Source organism: Solenopsis invicta, chromosome 12, assembly GCF_016802725.1.
Source record: "Solenopsis invicta isolate M01_SB chromosome 12, UNIL_Sinv_3.0, whole genome shotgun sequence".
NCBI classification, from domain to species: domain Eukaryota; kingdom Metazoa; phylum Arthropoda; class Insecta; order Hymenoptera; family Formicidae; genus Solenopsis; species Solenopsis invicta.
The window spans coordinates 2,946,253-2,966,741 of record NC_052675.1 but is presented as its reverse complement, the minus strand read 5'-3'; the positions used below and the strand labels follow the sequence as shown (position 1 = coordinate 2,966,741).

The 20,489-nt window shown below is 46.1% G+C and overlaps 1 protein-coding gene across 1 annotated transcript; it reads right to left on the bottom strand.

Moving 5' to 3' along the window:
- Positions 1-590: 590 nt before the first annotated feature.
- LOC105206647 (extensin-like) lies at positions 591-11,974 on the bottom strand. The gene is made up of 3 exons (XM_039455351.1): positions 11,944-11,974; positions 1,882-2,210; positions 591-1,587 (listed from the first exon to the last, which is right to left on the bottom strand). The coding sequence occupies exons 1-3, from the start codon at positions 11,972-11,974 to the stop codon at positions 592-594; spliced, it is 1,356 nt and encodes a 451-aa protein (XP_039311285.1). The 3' UTR covers position 591.
- Between the last annotated feature and the right edge of the window lie 8,515 nt (positions 11,975-20,489).

Here is a 20,489-nt window from a genome sequence, read left to right as displayed (position 1 = left end):
CAAATTTATCTCGAGAGTCAGATTGTTACGAGAAATGACATCTTTTATCTCTCATCTCTGCTTTTAAGAAAACAAAAAAATCTTATTCAACTTGCGATAATTGCAATTATTACTAAATGATTATTTTAGTGGTATAAAATTTTTATATGCTTATGGTGCAACGTAAAATGTAGTGCAACCATCTGTTGTTGCTTTATCCAGTGGTTCAATCGCTATTCCAATGAATAGGCCAATCTGTGTTTATCATTGTGTAAAAAACAGTAATGGCAAGCTCGTTGTATTTAGTTCGTCCAGAATGTTGATGGATGCTTACATAGAAAAGGAAAGTAATGATGCATTGCGGGAAATGATTTTTGATTTTTTTGAATTAAATATCACAGAAACAATGGATTTTCATACAGAAGATATAGAAGTAACTTTTTTATTATGGATTATGATACACTCTTTACTACATGTAATGCAAGGATTAAAATTTCTTTTCTTTTTTTTTACAAAACACAGTTGACAAAAACTATATGCTATACTTTTTATGATGTTTTGGGAGTACATACTAATACATTAAAGTTTATAAATGAAGGAAATATATTTTATTTAAAACCGTTCGTCAGCTTGAACCGGTTGCGGATTATACGCCTGAGGAGCGGGTGGTGGATTGTATGTTTGAGTAGCCGGTGACGGATTGTACGCCTGAGGAGCGGGTGGTGGATTGTACGTTTGAGTAGCCGGTGGCGGATTGTACGCCTGAGGAGCGGGTGGTGGATTGTACGTCTGAGTAGCCGGTGACGGATTGTACGCCTGAGGAGCGGGTGGTGGATTGTACGCCTGAGGAGCGGGTGGTGGATTGTACGTTTGAGTAGCCGGTGGCGGATTGTACGCCTGAGGAGCGGGTGGTGGATTGTACGTCTGAGTAGCCGGTAACGGATTGTACGCCTGAGGAGTGGGTGGTGGATTGTACGTTTGAGTAGCCGGTGGCGGATTGTACGCTTGAGGAGCGGGTGGCGGATTGTACGTTTGAGTAGCCGATGGCGGATTGTACGCTTGAGGAGCGGGTGGCGAATTGTACGTTTGAGTAGCCGATGGTGGATTGTACGCCTGTGGAGCGAGCGGCGGATTGTGCGCTTGAGGAGCAGGCGGCGGATTGTACGCTTGAGGAACAGGCGGTGTATTGTATGCTTGAGGAGCAGGCGGCGGATTGTACGCTTGAGGAGCAGGCGGCGGACAGTACGCTTGAGGAGCAGGCGGCGGACAGTACGCTTGAGGAGCAGGCGGCGGATAGTACGCTTGAGAAGCAGGCGGCTGATAGTACGTCTGAGTAGCCGGTGGCGGATTGTATGCCTGAAGAGCGGGAGACGGGTAGTATGTCTGAGTAGCCGATAGCGGATTGTATGCCTGAAGACCGGGCGGTGGGTAGTACGTCTGAGTAGCAGGTGGCGGATTGTACGCCTGAGTAGCCGGTGGCGGATAATGCGTCTGAGTTGCCGGTGAATTGTACGCCTCAGTAGTCGGCGAAGGATTGTGAAGTGGCGCGCCAATATATCCTGCAAAATTAAGAAAAAAACATTTAAAACATTTTAAAGTTTCCGTTTTCTTTTTTTATTAGATTGGATATACTTACCATTCTTCTTTGCCTTCTGCATCGCGCGCCGCAACATGTTCTTGATTTGCTGCAAAAAGAAACATTAGTATGTGTATACAAGCACATACACGCACACATATACACACATACACATTGCATCGTCACTATCGTGCGCACAAGCGCGTGTGTACAATTGTAACGAAACAGTCTCTCTTTATTTCTCTCTCTCTCTCTCTCTCTCTCTCTCTCTCTTTGTCGTTCTGTGTGCGTGTGTATAATTTTTCATAATATTTATATTGTGTTACCTTATGCGTTACTGGCGGTGGCGATGGTCGTGGTCGCGGCGCGCGATACTTTGGCAAGTATTCAAAACACGGCGCTGGCATACGCTGGGCGCTGGTAAACTCCCATGTTGCATTTCGCGGAAATACCACGGGGCTATACATTTCCGCCAATGGTGGCGATAATGGCGGCGGCAGTGGTGGCGGCGGCGGCGATGATGGCGCAGGCGGTGGTGGTGGAGGTGGTGGTGGCGGTGGTGGTGGCGGTGGAGACACATTTTTAGTTTGGACAGTGGTTGATTTACAACCAAAACACTGTTTAGTTGTACATGCTTGATCGCCGACACCCTTTGCTGCAATACAAACATAAAAATTTTCAGTAATTAATTATATTACATTTTATTCATAATATTTAAACTACGTAGTATAATAATTTTCACTTTTTTCCGAGGTTGAAGCCAACAGCCGTACTTTGCAGCCGAACGATGGAATCCAGCGACATAGAATATGGAGGGGGGGGGGGCAAAATAAAATTAATAATTTTCTAATAAAATACTTACAATTGCTGACTAATAACACAGGTCTATAATATCAGTATAAAATTACCTATTCGAAAAAAGGTAAAAAAAGGTGCCAAATTATGTGTCGTCATCGTCGTCGTCACCGCGCGTCGTTCCCCGTCCTCGCCGTCACCGCGCGTCGTTCCACGTCGTCGTCGTCGTCGTCGTCGTCACCGCGCGTCGTTCCCCGTCGTCGTCGCCATCACCGCGCGTCGTCCCCCGTCGTCGCCATCACCGCGCATCGTTCCCCGTCGTCGTCGTCACCGCGCGTTGTTCCCCGTCCTCATCGTCACCGCGCGTCGTTCCCCGTCGTCGTCGTCATCGCGCGTCGCCATCACCGCGCGTCGTCCCCCGTCGTCGCCATCACCGCGCGTCGTCCCCCGTCGTCGTCGTCACCGCGCGTCGTTCCCGTCGTCGTCGTCGTCACCGCGCGTCGTTCCCCGTCGTCGTCGTTGTCATCGTCGCCATCACCGCGCGTCGTCCCCCGTCGTCGCCATCACCGCGCGTCGTTCCCCGTCGTCGTCGTCACCGCGCGTCGTTCCCCGTCGTCGTCGTCACCGCGCATCGTTCCCCGTCGTCGTCGTCACCGCGCGTCGTTCCCCGTCGTCCTCGTCGTCACCGCGCGTCGTTCCCCGTCGTCGTCGTCGCGCGTCGCCATCACCGCGCGTCGTCCCCCGTCGTCGTCGTCACCGCGCGTCGTTCCCCGTCCTCGTCGTCACCGCGCGTCGTTCCCCGTCGTCGTCGTCGTCGTCGTCGTCACCGCGCGTCGTTCCCCGTCGTCGTCGTTGTCATCGTCGCCATCACCGCGCGTCGTCCCCCGTCGTCGCCATCACCGCGCATCGTTCCCCGTCGTCGTCGTCACCGCGCGTCGTTCCCCGTCGTCGTCGTCACCGCGCGTCATTCCCCGTCCTCATCGTCACCGCGCGTCGTTCCCCGTCGTCGTCGTCGTCACCGCGCGTCGTTCCCCGTCGTCGTCGTCACCGCGCGTCGTTCCCCGTCGTCGTCGTCGTCGTCGTCGTCACCGCGCGTCGTTCCCCGTCGTCGTCACCGCGCGTCGTCCCCGTCGTCGCCATCACCGCGCGTCGTCCCCCGTCGTCGCCATCACCGCGCGTCGTCCCCGTCGTCGTCGTCACCGCGCGTCGTTCCCCGTCCTCGTCGTCACCGCGCGTCGTTCCCGTCGTCGTCGTCGTCACCGCGCGTCGTTCCCCGTCGTCGTCGTTGTCATCGTCGCCATCACCGCGCGTCGTCCCCCGTCGTCGCCATCACCGCGCATCGTTCCCCGTCGTCGTCGTCACCGCGCGTCGTTCCCCGTCCTCGTCGTCTATCGTCGTCGCCATCACCGCGCATCGTTCCCCGTCGTCGTCGTCACAGCGTGTCGTTCCCCGTCCTCAGTCGTCACCGCGCGTCGTTCCCCGTCGTCGTCGTCGTCATCGTCGCCATCACCGCGCGTCGTCCCCCGTCGTCGTCGTCACCGCGCGTCGTTCCCCGTCGTCGTCGTCACCGCGCGTCGTTCCCCGTCCTCATCGTTATCGTCGTCGCCATCACCGCGCATCGTCCCCGTCGTCGTCGTCACAGCGTGTCGTTCCCCGTCCTCATCGTCACCGCGCGTCGTTCCCCGTCGTCGTCGTCGTCACCGCGCGTCGCCATCACCGCGCGTCGTCCCCCGTCGTCGTCGTCACCGCGCGTCGTTCCCCGTCGTCGTCGTCACCGCGCGTCGTTCCCCGTCGTCGTCGTTGTCATCGTCGCCATCACCGCGCGTCGTCCCCCGTCGTCGTCGTCACCGCGCGTCGTTCCCCGTCCTCGTCGTCACCGCGCGTCGTTCCCCGTCGTCGTCGTCACCGCGCGTCGTTCCCCGTCGTCGTCGTTGTCATCGTCGCCATCACCGCGCGTCGTCCCCCGTCGTCGCCATCACCGCGCATCGTTCCCCGTCGTCGTCGTCACCGCGTGTCGTTCCCCGTCCTCATCGTCACCGCGCGTCGTTCCCCGTCGTCGTCGTCACCGCGCGTCGTTCCCCGTCCTCGTCGTCACCGCGCGTCGTCCCCCGTCGTCGTCGTCACCGCGCGTCGTTCCCCGTCTTCGTCGTCACCGCGCGTCGTTCCCCGTCGTCGTCCCCGTGTCGTCGTCACCGCGCGTCGTTCCCCGTCGTCGTCGTTGTCATCGTCGCCATCACCGCGCGTCGTCCCCCGTCGTCGTCGTCACCGCGCGTCGTTCCCCGTCCTCGTCGTCACCGCGCGTCGTTCCCCGTCGTCGTCGTCGTCGTCGTCGTCACCGCGCGTCGTTCCCCGTCGTCGTCGTTGTCATCGTCGCCATCACCGCGCGTCGTCCCCCGTCGTCGCCATCACCGCGCATCGTTCCCCGTCGTCGTCGTCACCGCGCGTCGTTCCCCGTCCTCATCGTCACCGCGCGTCGTTCCCCGTCGTCGTCGTCACCGCGCGTCGTTCCCCGTCCTCGTCGTCACCGCGCGTCGTCCCCGTCGTCGTAGTCATCGCGCGTCGTTCCCCGTCTTCGTCGTCACCGCGCGTCGTTCCCCGTCGTCGTCACCGCGCGTCGTTCCCCGTCGTCGTCCCGTCGTCGTCGTCGTCACCGCGCGTCGTTCCCCGTCGTCGTCGTTGTCATCGTCGCCATCACCGCGCGTCGTCCCCCGTCGTCGTCGTCACAGCGTGTCGTTCCCCGTCCTCAGTCGTCACCGCGCGTCGTTCCCCGTCGTCGTCGTCGTCACCGCTCGTCGCCATCACCGCGCGTCGTCCCCCGTCGTCGTCGTCACCGCGCGTCGTTCCCCGTCGTCGTCGTCACCGCGCGTCGTTCCCCGTCGTCGTCGTTGTCATCGTCGCCATCACCGCGCGTCGTCCCCCGTCGTCGTCGTCACCGCGCGTCGTTCCCCGTCCTCGTCGTCACCGCGCGTCGTTCCCGTCGTCGTCGTCGTCACCGCGCGTCGTTCCCCGTCGTCGTCGTTGTCATCGTCGCCATCACCGCGCGTCGTCCCCCGTCGTCGCCATCACCGCGCATCGTTCCCCGTCGTCGTCGTCACCGCGGTCGTTCCCCGTCCTCATCGTCACCGCGCGTCGTTCCCCGTCTTCGTCGTCACCGCGCGTCGTTCCCCGTCCTCGTCGTCACCGCGCGTCGCCGTCGTCCCCGTCGTCGTCGTCACCGCGCGTCGTTCCCCGTCTTCGTCGTCACCGCGCGTCGTTCCCCGTCGTCGTCCCCGTCGTCGTCGCTCACCGCGCGTCGTTCCCCGTCGTCGTCGTTGTCATCGTCGCCATCACCGCGCGTCGTCCCCCGTCGTCGTCGTCACCGCGCGTTGTTCCCCGTCCCGTCGTCACCGCGCGTCGTTCCCCGTCGTCGTCCCCGTCGTCGTCCCCCGTCGTCGTCGTCACCGCGCGTCGTTCCCCGTCGTCGTCGTTGTCATCGTCGCCATCACCGCGCGTCGTCCCCCGTCGTCGCCATCACCGCGCATCGTTCCCCGTCGTCGTCGTCACCGCGGTCGTTCCCCGTCCTCATCGTCACCGCGCGTCGTTCCCCGTCGTCGTCGTCACCGCGCGTCGTTCCCCGTCCTCGTCGTCACCGCGCGTCGTCCCGCGTCGTCGTCGTCACCGCGCGTCGTTCCCCGTCGTCGTCGTCACCGCGCGTCGTTCCCCGTCGTCGTCGTCACCGCGCGTCGTTCCCCGTCGTCGTCACCGCGCGTCGTTCCACGTCGTCGTCGTCGTCGTCGTCGTCACCGCGCGTCGTTCCCCGTCGTCGTCGTTGTCATCGTCGCCATCACCGCGCGTCGTCCCCGTCGTCGCGTCACCGCGTCGTTCCCCGTCCGTCGTCACCGCGCGTCGTTCCCCGTCCTCGTCGTCGTCGTCGTCGTCGTCGTCATTTTGGTACCCCCCAAAAACTATGTCGCTGGATTTCAGCGTTTGGCTGCAAAGTCCGGCTGCTGGCTTCAGCCTTGTGAAAATTATTTTTTACATCGAAAATTGTCGATTCTTTACTTTACCGGTCAATGTAAGCGCGTCGCTAAATAGATTCGACCGGTGATGAATTTACGCGCGAACGAGAAATTCATGAGCATCTAGCAAAAGCCGCGCACGTAGCAACAGTGAGCGTCAAGGCAGAACCGTATGCATAAGGAAATTGATTGGTCTATTAGTGCATGCATAAAGAAATGGACTAATCAACTTGTTTATGCATATGGTTATGCAGCTATGCAAAAGTGTTTTTCTTATGTTCACTACTATATATATGTAGGGTAAGGTCTACTTACATTTCCTCGTCGTCCGATTTATGGGCACGTTTGCCCCTTCTCCCTCTTTCAGTTTTTCTTTTTGCATTTTTCTTCCGCTCGCTCTGTCTCTCTCTCTTCTTATCACTGTACACTTCCCCCTTTTACTTTCTTTTTTTTTCACTTCTTTCTTTCTCATTTATTTTCACTCAATTCACTACGGCCATAAAACGCGGCACCACACGGCACGCGAATCCTGAACCACCGAACTACGCGGCTGCCTCTACGGTGGAAGTAGAAATGGTGTGCGCGAAACTCAGAAACCACGCCCCTTTCTCGCGTCGAGTATCGCGAAAACCTTGTCCTGCCAACTGCGAAAAACTAAATGTTTGATATTTTCAGGTTGCTACAACTGTTTTGATTGCATCTTTGTCACACCTTACTATAATGTGCGTTGTGTCCTTTTCTCTGATACATATCAATATGTCAACGGGTGCCTAATGTATCCCTGTGATGAATAAATTCATATTAATAAAATTCTTGAAAAACGCTTTACAAAGTTTCATGATGACTACTTTTCTTAACAGAATTATGTAATACAAAAAGTGATTACACTTGTCAAAGAAAATACCGAATAATATCAATGGATTCCCGATGAAGTATAACAATGTTTGGTATGAACTCTCGTACTACATACGAGTTAGAGAAATAAATAAAAAACAATATGTTCAAAATGATAAAAGAAAGAAAAAAGAAAAAAACGTTATTTCCAGCTTTGCAAAAAGAAGTAACATAAATTGTAAATAAATTATATTCTGTATCTTTAAAGGTGTAATCACGTTTTATATTACGTTATGGCACGCATTGATTTATGTAAGATATTTATAATTTATTTTGACTGTTGCATGAAGAAATATATTAGAGTTTCTTTCATATAAATAAAAGTCGTTTATTTTTATTTACTTATCGCAGTTGAGTAAAATTGACCAGAAATTATCAATCACTGTTGATATTGAATCGGTCACAAAGAAAAGATTGCTCTTATAAATCATAATAACATTACAATACTTTTGATTACAATTAAAAAGATTATTTAAAAACCTATGTCCGCGATGATAGAAATCGGTCCGAGTCTAAGATCTAAAAGTATGTAGCCAATCAACGTTAAGCTTTTACGGAAAAGTGGCGAGCTGATTGATTACACAGTTCTCAATCCGAGAAGTCGGACCGAGTTATAGCACCGTGGACATAGATCTTAACATTTTCATTTCAAAATTATCGATATCTTCCCGACGTTTTTCATGTCAAGCCTAATATACATTTTTTTATAATTATACGATGAGCACAACCGTACGAACATTCACGTATACGATAAAAAGAGACCGATAGAATACAAAATGACGTGCGTGCAACGAAGAAAATCATATTCAGTTGTAACAACTGTGTAGAGTTAAGGTTGGTACGACGAGGTTTTCGCGACCGAAAATAAGCGAGAGGGTCAAGAATTAGACAGAGACGCTCAAGTTTTGAGCACACCATGTCTACTCCCACCACTCTCTACGATGTTACCCCCACCATTGAGCATGGAATCTCCCGTGCCCGGCGAGATTCACGCTCACGTTGGCGCCCTACTTCGAAAACTTGCTGTCAAGTCTTCTATGTCATACTTGTAATTATTTCTATGTAATTTACAAGCATTATTTACAATTTTTCTACACAAATCTCAATTATTGAATTCCAACGAATGTAAAGCATTATTTACATGGAAGGGCGAAAGTAAACCTTACTCAACAATCAGGAAATACTTTCGTGTCGTCCGCATCAGGATGTTCGTACTCCCGTACCAAAGTATGCACTTGCAAAAACACTCGGGGGGACGTTATGGTGATGCTTTCATTTTCATTATAAAAATATTAATAAATTTTATCTTCGTATTTAATTTATGACATAAAATAGTAAGTTTTTGTACCATATACTTTATAATTTCGGGTATTCATTTTTATGTTCTTTTGTAATATTCTTACGCAATAAAAAATTTTATGCAAGCAATGTTTTTTGATACTCTGATCTTACTTGGAATTACTAAACTAAAACTATTTTCTTTTGCTAATCTTGTTGGTGTGATCATGAGCTTTAGAATAGGCTTTCATCTACGAGAACGCTTCAAAGCTACAGTAATATGAAGCAATACTTATAGAGTTTTACATGAAAAATCAGAAATATTTAATTTTACATACTTCTACTTTAATGTATGGAAAGAAAAAAATATTAAAAAAATGTACAATTACTATTCTAATATCATAAATTGAATTAAAAAAGAATGCAACAGGGGGATTTTTATTAATGCAAAAGGGGGATCGCAGTTACGACACTGCGATACCCCCGGGGACCCAATCCCGGGGGCGGAGGATGTAACAACATCTGAGTAGCCGGCAGCGGATTGTACACCTGAGGTAGCCGGGCACGGTGGAGCAGGAATTATATCCTGGAGAAAAGGCCTATCATCTATGGTGACCTATGCGGAAGACGACAGTAAAGCGGCGGCGGTGGATGGGATCGAACCCTGGCCCGCGGCGTGACAGTCCGACGGGCTAACCGTTACACCACTGCGTCTTGCCGCTGGTCTTTTCTTCGATTCGGCTATTTCTGTTACACACGCGACTTTATACGAAATTTTATTTTGAAGTTTTCCATTCTTACACAAGTTTATGCTTTTGTATGTAAATAACGCTTTGTAATGATAATATTTGACATATTGATTGTAACATTCTTTAATTTCTTTCTTTCATATAAAAATACATAGACAACTTTACGTGTCTTCGGCAACGTTTCGGAAAAAATAAAAATTATTCCCCAAAATAATTTTTCGCGCATGGCATATGCGAAATTTAATAGCCACATTTGTTCAATGTACATATATAAATATACAAATTTTTATATATATACAAACATATATGTATATATATATATATATATATATATATATATATATATATATATATATATATATTGGCGGTAAATAATACGACTCAGAAATAAATGTTATTAATTTTCATGCACGCTTCTATTATACGTACGAGTATTCTACAAATATTAATAATTACTTACACACATACACACACACACACACACACACACACACACACACACACACACACACACATAACATATTGTTGTACCGGCGGGTGCAACAAGATAAAATTTTCGGGATTCGGTCCGTCTGAAGGGTTAGGACCCACGAGGAGGATACTTGGAGGAAGACGCGCGGGGTGGCAAATAACACTTTTCACCTTTTTACTGACACTTTTATTCCCCAAACTTTATTATAAACGTTTTTCCACTTAATACAATCAAATCGCGGTGCACGGATCACGCTTTGTCGCGCACTCGGCCGCTGGATGGTTTGCGGGGTGTCGGGTGTCCGACTTATCGCGGAGCGCGCGCGTGCCGTTCGTGCTTTTCGTAAGAATCTCCCGCTGCCCATAATTAGGCAGCCTAACTTATAGTTTCTGCATTATTGATATGGTGGGGCATTAGGCCCTCGCGGTGACCATATATGGTCATGCTCGCGTCAATCGTCGATGCTTACGCTGCTCGCGCGATTGATCAATTCTGCAATCTTGCATTTCCGCTGCAACGGGCGCTCGTGGCGTGATTGTTGCTAAGCGGATATGCAAGACAATTAAGGCAGCTAATGAGGCTACAACACCCCTCCCCCGTTGTGAAAGAAAAACGGAGGAACGGAGTTTTTCTGTAGTGAGAAGAAAAATTTGACTTAGAAACGTGTACTATGTCTATGTTTTCTACGAATTGGTCTTGGTAGCCGGAATTCATCGTCGGCGTCTTCTACTGTTACACGTTTTTTGGGTTGACTCCGCTTTTTTTTCTGCATAATATATATTATTATTCCTATGGCGATTATTACGGTTAACAGTATAGCTGATCCGCTAGTTGCCATAGGGTAAATAAAGGTTTCTGATTGAAAATACGAGCTATTGTCTAACTCACTGTTTATTTTTTTCAATTTCGTTTTTAAGTTCCTTAATTTTGAAGGGTCTTGGATAATCTTTTCTATTTCCGTTTGTTGAGGCATGTTTGTTTTTATCTTTTCTTCTAGTACTGAGATATTATATTCAGGTAAAAATGTTTCTAATTTTGTCTCGTTTACCATACTTTGCGTTTTTAACGTTATTTCGTGAGTTATTAATTCACAATTATTTTGTAATAAAATTTTTCCTGTATTTTCAATCGTATTCTTTACTTGCCCGTGGTCTTTACATTTAATAATTATCGATTGTTTTATCGGTGATGAATACAACCACGAGTGTGTATCATGTAACGGTATCCAAAAGGTATTATTAGATTCGACATATTTAATATTACAGTTTTTATATTGCGGCTTACTTTCTACATAGATATCTGTTTCGCAAATCGGGTTAGTGTTTGCGTGACGTATTAAAAAATTTTGCTCGCATATATATTTTCTGTTGGTTTCTTTACATGATCGCCAGCTGTCTTTTGATAATATTATATACGAACGCACTTCTGTATTTATGGCGATTAGGGGATTTTTTATTTCAATTATAGCAAACAAGTTTCCATGGGTTGGCACAGGTAACGGGGTTACATTTAGTATTTCGTATTGCGTGTGCGATATTAGAGGGAATTTTAATACTGTAAATATATTCTCGTCGTTACAATACGCATTGACTGTCGTGATCTTTTCAATTTCGGACCATTTATTTTCTCTGATTCTAAATGGGAAATATAATCCTTCTGGTAATTGAGTGCTCGCATCTCTTAGATTTTGTATTATATTCGCAATTGGTACTAGTCTTGGAAGTATTATTCCCTGCTTTACTAGAACTAGGTAATCTAATATATCTTTTGTATCGCGTGTTAAGTCTGCTAATATTGTATTTATTATAATAAAACGTTCATGTAAGCTATTTTGGCGCTCGTTGGCTGATAATTGTTCATTTAACTTTTTCGTGATGTTTGCGAGAAGGTATTCGTTTTTCTCTATTGTTTTTTCGGTATTGTCGATATGTCCTATCGTTTCCTCTAATATTTTAATTTGGTTTTTAAAGGCGTGTTGTGTCGTCTGTTGTTCGTTATGTATTTGTGTTAACTGTTCTATAATTAATTTTTCGTCGTTAGCGTCCATTGTCCCGAATAATGTTTTCGCGACGGTGCCTAATCCGTCTATTAGTCCTCTTTTCTGAATCTTTGACGTTTGGTATAGCGAATTAATTTTTATTATTTCTTTATTTGTTTTTTCGTAACTTCCCTGTATTGCTTGGTCAAGGCTTTGACACATACCTTCGTGTATAAGTGGAATGGTCTGGCACATGTTTTCTGTTTCCTGTATGTAAGTTTTTATTTGTTTTGCCCTTCTTGTTAATGATGTAACGTTTATCTGGATTACTAATTTCCATGATGATTGCGATGGATAAAGATTTCCGATTTTTTCGTAGTATACTCCTGGGTGATGGTTAAAACTTTCGATTTCGTATTGTCCGTTGGTTCGCAGATCTTCTGTTTGGCTTATTGTTAGCGCTATCCCTAGCGTTGCTCTGTAATATAACCACATATGATAATGATGTTAGTGTACGGTAGTATTTGTCTGTACGTGTGCTCGTCTGTCGGGTAGTTTTACTTTTAGGTTCTTATCGTCTTTTATTTCGTATGGAGTGTCTTGTCAGCATCTCCTTCAAAGTTCTCAGCGACTCGTTGCTGCTTTGCTTTTTAGTTTTGCTCTTGCTGTCGTGCGGTGCAATTGGCCTTATCATGGGTTACGGTTCCGATTTGCCCATTCTGGACTCGTTTCCGGAAATCGAACTGGGCTTAGTGGCTCCGGAACTTGCTCCTCTCGAGCCGCATGCGAGGATGCGGTTCCTTATGGAACTATACGCTCGTCGTGGGCTTCGTTTTTTCCCTGTATTAGACCGTGCCCCGGAACGGTTGGGTTTCGTTCAGGAGCGAGGTCGAGGTCATGGCCGTCTTCCTGATCGTGACGCCGATGTGGCCCCCGGCGCTGGACTTGGTCGTGGTCGAGGTCTTCCTGATCGTGACGCCGATGTGGCCCCCGGCGCTGGACTTGGTCGTGGTCGAGGTCGTGCGGCTTGGTTTGCGGCCGCATGTCGTGCCCGCGCTGAGGGTCGCCTTTAATTATTTTATCCATGGCGTACTGTAGTTTTTTTTTTTTTTTTTTTTTTTTTTTTTTGTGTATTTTTATTATTGTATTGTGTCATGGACTATAGTGATATCGTTTTAATAAGTGACTGTCTGGCAAACTTTTCGATGTGAGGGGATTTTTGTTGTATGGATTCCTCCTTGCTGGTGAGTTCCTCCCTTTTATTTTTAATTTTAATAGTCTATATAGGCTTTAAGTCTATTGACGTGTGTTAGAATCTTTCTCCGCCCCTTTTTTATTGTATAATTAACATCGGAATTTTTCTCTAAAATTATATACGGTCCTGTCCATAACGCGTCGAGTTTTTTCGATCGTCCGCGTCGTAGCGTCTCGTCGTATAATAATACTTTATCGCCTATTTTAAAATTTATTTCCTTTGATTTTTTATCTTGATATTCTTTTGCCTTTTGCTTCTCTTCCTTCAAGTTTTCCTTTGCGATCTGGTTCGTTGCACGTATTCGTTCTCTTAATTCCTTGGCGTAATCTTCGTAGGAGTACGTGAATTTTGGGGGGATAGTTAGTGTTGACGGTAGGGTGGCTTGACGTCCATAGATTAGTTCAAATGGTGTATATCCTGTCGCTGTATGAGGAGTCGTATTGAATGCAAAAATTGCGTAAGGTATCCACTCGTCCCAGTCCGTCTGGTCTTCGTTAATATAATGACGTAAATATTCCGTAAGAGTTCGGTGAGTGCGTTCTAATGCTCCGTTGCTCTCTGGATGGTAGGCTGTCGTTTGAATCTTTTCGATTTTTAATAATCGACACACATTTTTAAATATTTCGCTGACAAAGTTAGTTCCCTGATCTGTTAATATTTTCTTAGGTATTCCGTGTTCAAGTACTATTTTTAGTGTGAATTCTTTTGCGACTGTGTTAGCTTCTTGATTTGGTATGGGTATTGCTTTACTAAATTTCGTTAGGCAATCCTGAAACGTTAGTAAATATTTATTGTTGTTGTCCGTCACAGTTAGTGGTCCAACTATGTCAAGAGCGCATTTTTCGAATGGGCCCTCTGGTGTATCCGTTATTATTAGAGGTGCCTTTTTTCTATTTTTTAATTTATTTTTTTGGCAAAGTTCACATTTCGAGATATATTTCTCGACATCCGCGGTTATTCCTGGCCACGTATATCGCATTCGAATTCTCTTTAAGGTGCGATCTATTCCTTGATGCCCTCCTATTGGTGCATCGTGATACTCGTAAAGGATTTCCTTTCTTTCTTCTTCATTATCAATTCTTATTGGAGCTATCGTATTCTCTTCTCCTTCTTCTTCTTCCTCTTCGTTTATGACGTTGACCGTGGCGATCACATTTCGGCTCAACGCGTCTGCGTTTGCGTTGGCTCTACCTGACTTATGCAGTATGACGTAATCGTATTCTTCTAATTTTAATCTCCATCGGATTAATCGCGATCCCGGGTCGTTTACACTAAATAACCATGTTAATGGTTTATGATCTGTAATTATTTTAAATTTTGTTCCGTAAAGGTATGGTCTAAAATGTTTTACGGCCCATACGATTGCTAGTAGTTCCTTTTCTGTTGTACTGTAATTCTTCTCGGCGCGTGATAATACACGGCTCGCATACGCGATCGGGCGGTCTTGGCCTACCTCGCCTTGTGATAACACTGCTCCGACGGCGTAATCTGATGCGTCCGTTGTTACTATGAATTCCTGCTCGAAGTCGGGATATTTCAAGACGGGTGCGGTAGTTAATTTAACTTTTAGTGTATCAAACGCGTTTTGTTGTTCTGTTGTCCATGCAAATTTTTCTTCCTTTTTTGTTAAGTTTGTTAAAGGTCGTGCAATTTTTGAGAAGTTATCAATAAATTTGCGGTAATATCCGGCTAGTCCTATAAATGATTGTACATCCTTGACGCTTTTTGGTACTGGGAATTTATTTACTGCGTCTAATTTCGTTGGTTCGGGCAAAATTCCGTTCTCTGTTATAATATGCCCTAAATAAATTACTTCTTTGCGTAAAAATTCGCATTTTTCTGGCTGTAGCTTTAATTTATTTTTTCGTAATCTATCGAATATTTCCTTTAATCTTTTATTGTGCTCTTCCAGGCTGGATGCGTAAATTACAATGTCGTCCAAATATACTAGGCATTGCAGTCCTTGCAGGCCTGCTAGTATTGTATTCATTAATCGCTGGAATGTTGCTGGTGCATTTTTAAGTCCAAATGGCATACGGTTAAACTCGTAGTGTCCATAGGGTGTAGAGAATGCAGTTTTATGCTTATCTTTCTCGGCCATTGCTATCTGATGGTAACCCGATGCAAGGTCCAGCGTAGTAAAATATTTCGCGCTTCCTAATTGATCTAGTATATCCGTTATATTTGGTATAGGGAATGAGTCTCCTATTGTACGGTCATTTAATTTTCTAAAATCTACAACAATGCGAAGTTTCGATTTGCCTGAAGCGTCTGCTTTTTTAGGCACTACTAATAAAGGCGCGTTCCATTGACTGCTGCTAGGTCGTATAATTTTTTGTTCTAGCATTTCACTGATTTGTTTGTTTACTTCTTGTTTATGCTTCTCGGGGAGTCGGTACGGGCGTACGTTTATGCTTGCGGTATCGGCTTGTGTCGTTATCTCGTGCGATACTCCGCTCGTGCATGACAGTGGCTCTCCGTCGAGATGAAATACGTCGCTATATCCTTCGCATAACGAAATCAATGTTCTCTTCTCTTCATCATTGAGATGAGAGACCTTTAGGAGGCTGCGGATTTTTTCCTGACGACAGATTTTTGTCTCTTCTTGTTTTGCTACTATATTTATAGGCTTCTCAATAGGCGTTATTAGTTCTTCAATTTTAATGTGCGGAACTTCCATTTTTATTTCGTTCTCAGTCGTGTTTAGTATGCTTACGGGGCATTCAAATTCGCGGGGCTCTACTAAGCAGCTCCCGATAAAGACACCGGGTGACGGCTCTTCTGGTTGCGTCACACCTATCACGTTTCGATCGACCGTGACCTGCACAATCGTTTCACTTCTCGGCTTTAATGTGATTTTTCTATGTGGATGCAATTTAAAATAATTATCCTCGATTTTAATCAGTTTATAACGGTAATCGCACGTGCCTACGTACTTCTGAATAAAATCTGCTCCTAGAATTCCGTCATATTCGAGCGATGAGTCGTCTCGCGTTACATAGAATGGGTGCGTTAGTTCGCGATCTTTTAATATAATAGTAGCGTAGACTTTTCCTATTGTTGACATGGCGTGTCCTGTAATTCCGGTCAATTTTATTTTTTCCTCGTGTACTAGGGCGGTTTCCTTAAAATTCTTCATTTTTATCATTGAGATAGCCGCTCCTGTATCATAAAGTAAATCAACTTTATTTCGCTTTACCTCGCGAATCGGTAGTGTAACTAAGTCCAATGCAGTGTCGACTGGTTTCTCTCGTTTCATGTGAGAAATTTTATATTCCGATATGGGACGTACTCGTCGTTTATCTTCTTCCTTTTCGTCATTGCTCTCGTGTTTTTCCGAATTATCTTTTCGTTTGTACCTTTCTACGGCTGAGTTTTTATCATAGTATTTGCGTCGTGCCGCTTGATTGACACTCGCTTCTCTTTGTCTCGCATTCTCTCCGCTGGGTCGACCGTGCAGCGACCAGCATTCGTCGCGCACATGTCCAGACTTTTTGCAGTGTTGACAGAATTTATTCACAACATTTATTCGAGAGGTTCCTTCCGCTCTCGGTAATACAAATTTACTTCGACATTCTCGTGCATAGTGCCCCATCTTCCCGCATCTTTGGCATTGGGGACTCGAGTTTTTTGTTTGTCGGCCGTCAGTTGCTCTCGACTTATTTTGATAATTATTTCGATAATTTGATCCCTTTACTTTTTCTTCTGCGCTGGCTCCGGCCATCGCTTCTTGCAGTGTATTGTATTTTTGTGAGCGTACTATTAATCTTATTTCTTCATTTAGCCCGTGTTGATAATTATGCAGCGCTTGTAATTTGATCATTTTTAAGATAGCTTTTTGGTGCTCGGGCTCGCGTGTCCCTTCTTCTATCATGGCTTCGTAAAGTTCCATGGCTAACGTGTCGACTCTTCGGCCGAAATCTTGTGCACTCTCTCCATGTTTTTGTTTCAATGAATTGAATTCGATTTGCAAGTGACTTGTGCTTCGCTTACTCAGGTATTCCTTCTCGAGGGCTTCTTTTAGTTGCTCGAAGTCTTGGATATCGCGAGTTTGAAAATCAAGCATCGCTCTGCCTTTGAGCTTTGTACATAGTATCGCTTCTAATAAAGTGTATTCGTTGAGGGGATCAATATTTTTCATCGCATAACTGCTCGCGTTTAAGAATTCTCGGACTCGGTTTCGTGAAGTACCGTCGAATTCTGGTATCATGTCGCGCGCTTCCTTTAATCGAAGGTAATTTTGTGGCATATCAAATCGCGCGCGGACATCTCCTTGCGTACGGCCGTACGAAATATCAGCGCCGTGACTCACGCGCGCGCGGCTTGTTCGCCGTTCCGTCGGGTACGCAAGTTGCGCCTGAATGCGCTCTACTATTCGGTCCTGCCGATTTCGATAATACGTTAAGTCGCGTAGGAGTTCTGACAATGCGGAGGATTCCCCTAAGTCCGGTAAAATATCCCTGGAATTTCCGCGCGATCGGACCTCCGATGGTCCAGGTCGTTCGGTGAACGCTTCATGCTCGTAATTTAGGTTTACTTCATTTTCCTGATTTTCCTCTTGCGTTCTATTTCCACCGGTTGCCATTCTGTTGGCTTGTTCCCGATAAATTTCTTCAGGGTCGAAAATATCGCTCTCGTAAGAGGTTAGTGAAAATTCGCGTCTAAGGCTTAGGCTACTTGGCGTCCTGCTGACGTATGGTATAACTCGTCTATTAGTCGGTTGAGCGTCGTTTGCGTCGGTCTCCAGTAAGCTCGGGTCTAACTCGTCGAATGAAAATTCGCGTTCTGTCACTATGTTTACCGGGGAAGTATCTCCACTACGGCTTAACTCATGTAAAGTCAATACTCTATCTACCTGCGCTATTATTTCCTCTAACGCGTCGGTCGCGATTCGCACGGGAGTTCGCGGGCTTTGGTTAAGCGTGCGTCGCGCCGTTTCACTTAATAACCACGATTGATTCGGGGAGTGTATATCCGATTGATCGGACATTCGCTTTATGAATTAGTACAGTGTGATCTCGACTTACAGTATCGCTACGACTCGCATGTTGCTCTCGCTTGCCTCGCTCGAAGATCCCTTGGGGACTCGTTCCTGCTGGCGGCAACTGCTGTCGTTGTGCTGTTTCCCTGTGGGTTTGTTGGCTCGTCGGCTCGTCGGCTCGTCGGCTCGTCGGCTCGTCGGCTCGCTGGCTCGTTGGCTCGTAGGCTCGTTGGCTCGTAGGCTCTGGTCCCTGCAGCTCCTCTGCGTTGGTGACCTCATGCGTGATTCTCTGCTTGTCGGCACCTTTACCGCTGCGTCTCTCAATTTTATGGTATCTCCTCTGACGGTGAAGCTTGGTTGTCTTCGGACTCTACTCAGGGTATGTCGGCAGTATTAGCTTTGCTTCATCCCACTTCTGACACCAATTTTTGTTGTACCGGCGGGTGCAACAAGATAAAATTTTCGGGATTCGGTCCGTCTGAAGGGTTGGGACCCACGAGGAGGATACTTGGAGGAAGACGCGCGGGGTGGCAAATAACACTTTTCACCTTTTTTACTGACACTTTTATTCCCCAAACTTTATTATAAACGTTTTTCCTCTTAATACAATCAAATCGCGGTGCACGGATCACGCTTTGTCGCGCACTCGGCCGCTGGATGGTTTGCGGGGTGTCGGGTGTCCGACTTATCGCGGAGCGCGCGCGTGCCGTTCGTGCTTTTCGTAAGAATCTCCCGCTGCCCATAATTAGGCAGCCTAACTTATAGTTTCTGCATTATTGATATGGTGGGGCATTAGGCCCTCGCGGTGACCATATATGGTCATGCTCGCGTCAATCGTCGATGCTTACGCTGCTCGCGCGATTGATCAATTCTGCAATCTTGCATTTCCGCTGCAACGGGCGCTCGTGGCGTGATTGTTGCTAAGCGGATATGCAAGACAATTAAGGCAGCTAATGAGGCTACAACAATATATATAAAAATATATATAGTAAACAACTTTTTCTATAATTCTTTATAACATGTATAAATTTGTAAGACAGGTGACTACGTTATGCGAGAGAAATCATGGTTTTATTATGTTTATTTTCATAAAAAACCATCTTGTGTGTGTGTGTGTGTGTGTGTATTCAATTTGCAAAATTTGGTATATCGATATGCATTTTTCATCGATTTTTATTTGCAGTTTCAACGGAGCGCAATCTAATTGTTCCGCTCTTCCTCCGCTTTACACGTGGGCCCGTGTGCGGTGGTGGGGTAAGGGGGAATGCTCGGAAGCGGTCTCTTTTCGTTCCGAGCTTTCCTCTTTCTGACTCGTCGAACCGTGTTGCCACGTTACCTCTTCCGTCTCGACTCGCCAAACGGTGTTGCCGATACCACGAAAGCATGATACGATGTGATCTAACGTACAAGTGCGGCGTTCTCGCCATTTCGCATGTCGATCGAGTACACGTGTACCGCTCGACGATAGTTCGCGTGCACGGCTCATCGTTCTGAGCAATTTGTTACATCGTATTAGGGTTTTCCTACTAACTTTTATGTATGAATAATTTTATATCATTATACGTACATATGTATCAAATACTTTTCTTTTTGCATTTACTTATATATATGTATAAACGTGAAGGACATGTGTGATGTTTTATTATTTTCTACGATCGAGGTCGACATACATTTTTGATCGATTTTTATCTACAGTCAATGTTGCAAAAGCAAGGGGAATACCTGCAAATCGCTGGACCGCCAGCGTCTCCTCACGAGTCGGAGAAGACTTCTATTTCCTTCTCTCTCAACCGTTCTCTTTCTCTCTCCAACTCTTCTTTACGCTGTATGCTTTTCTCTCCATACATCTTTAGATACATGATTTCCAATCTCGATTTGCCGATCATGCGACGAAAATTTTGTAGTATTGCGTCAACGAGTGGAACTCGGTTGGTAGTCATCGATTTGATAAATTTGATAGGATTGTAATACTCATTTATAAATTCACTGCGGTAGAACTCGCTATTCAAGCATTCTTCAGAAAATGATAAAATACTTTCAGCACCTATAGTATAGTTACGGAAGAAGAATTATCAATTGATCTCTTTGTCAGGATGGTCGTGATTCTAGGCTATCATGTTGAAGGTTCCAGGTTCGATTCCTCGGAACAAGAAATTTTTTTTTGTAAAATGTAGTATTTAAAAAAAAACCACGAAATTCACAAATGCTTTTGTATAATTGAATTAAATTTATATTGGACGTAAAACATATGTAAAAATTAAAACATTTATTATAAATTTTTATGGCAAATATATCTTTCGTGTTCTTGAAAAAATGTAATTCAATTGATAACAGAAAAGCATTTTTAAATTTCCTAATATTTTTTTAATTCTTAAATATAATTGGTACATCATGTTTAATTATTTATACTAACAAGGGGAGGATCAGGTGAGTCACCCTGGGATTTCGATCCCAATTTTTTTAGTTATTCTGGAGATGAAAAAAAATTTACGTCTCCCGGCGTTTGATCGAATAGGCCTTAGTTTCGAAATAAT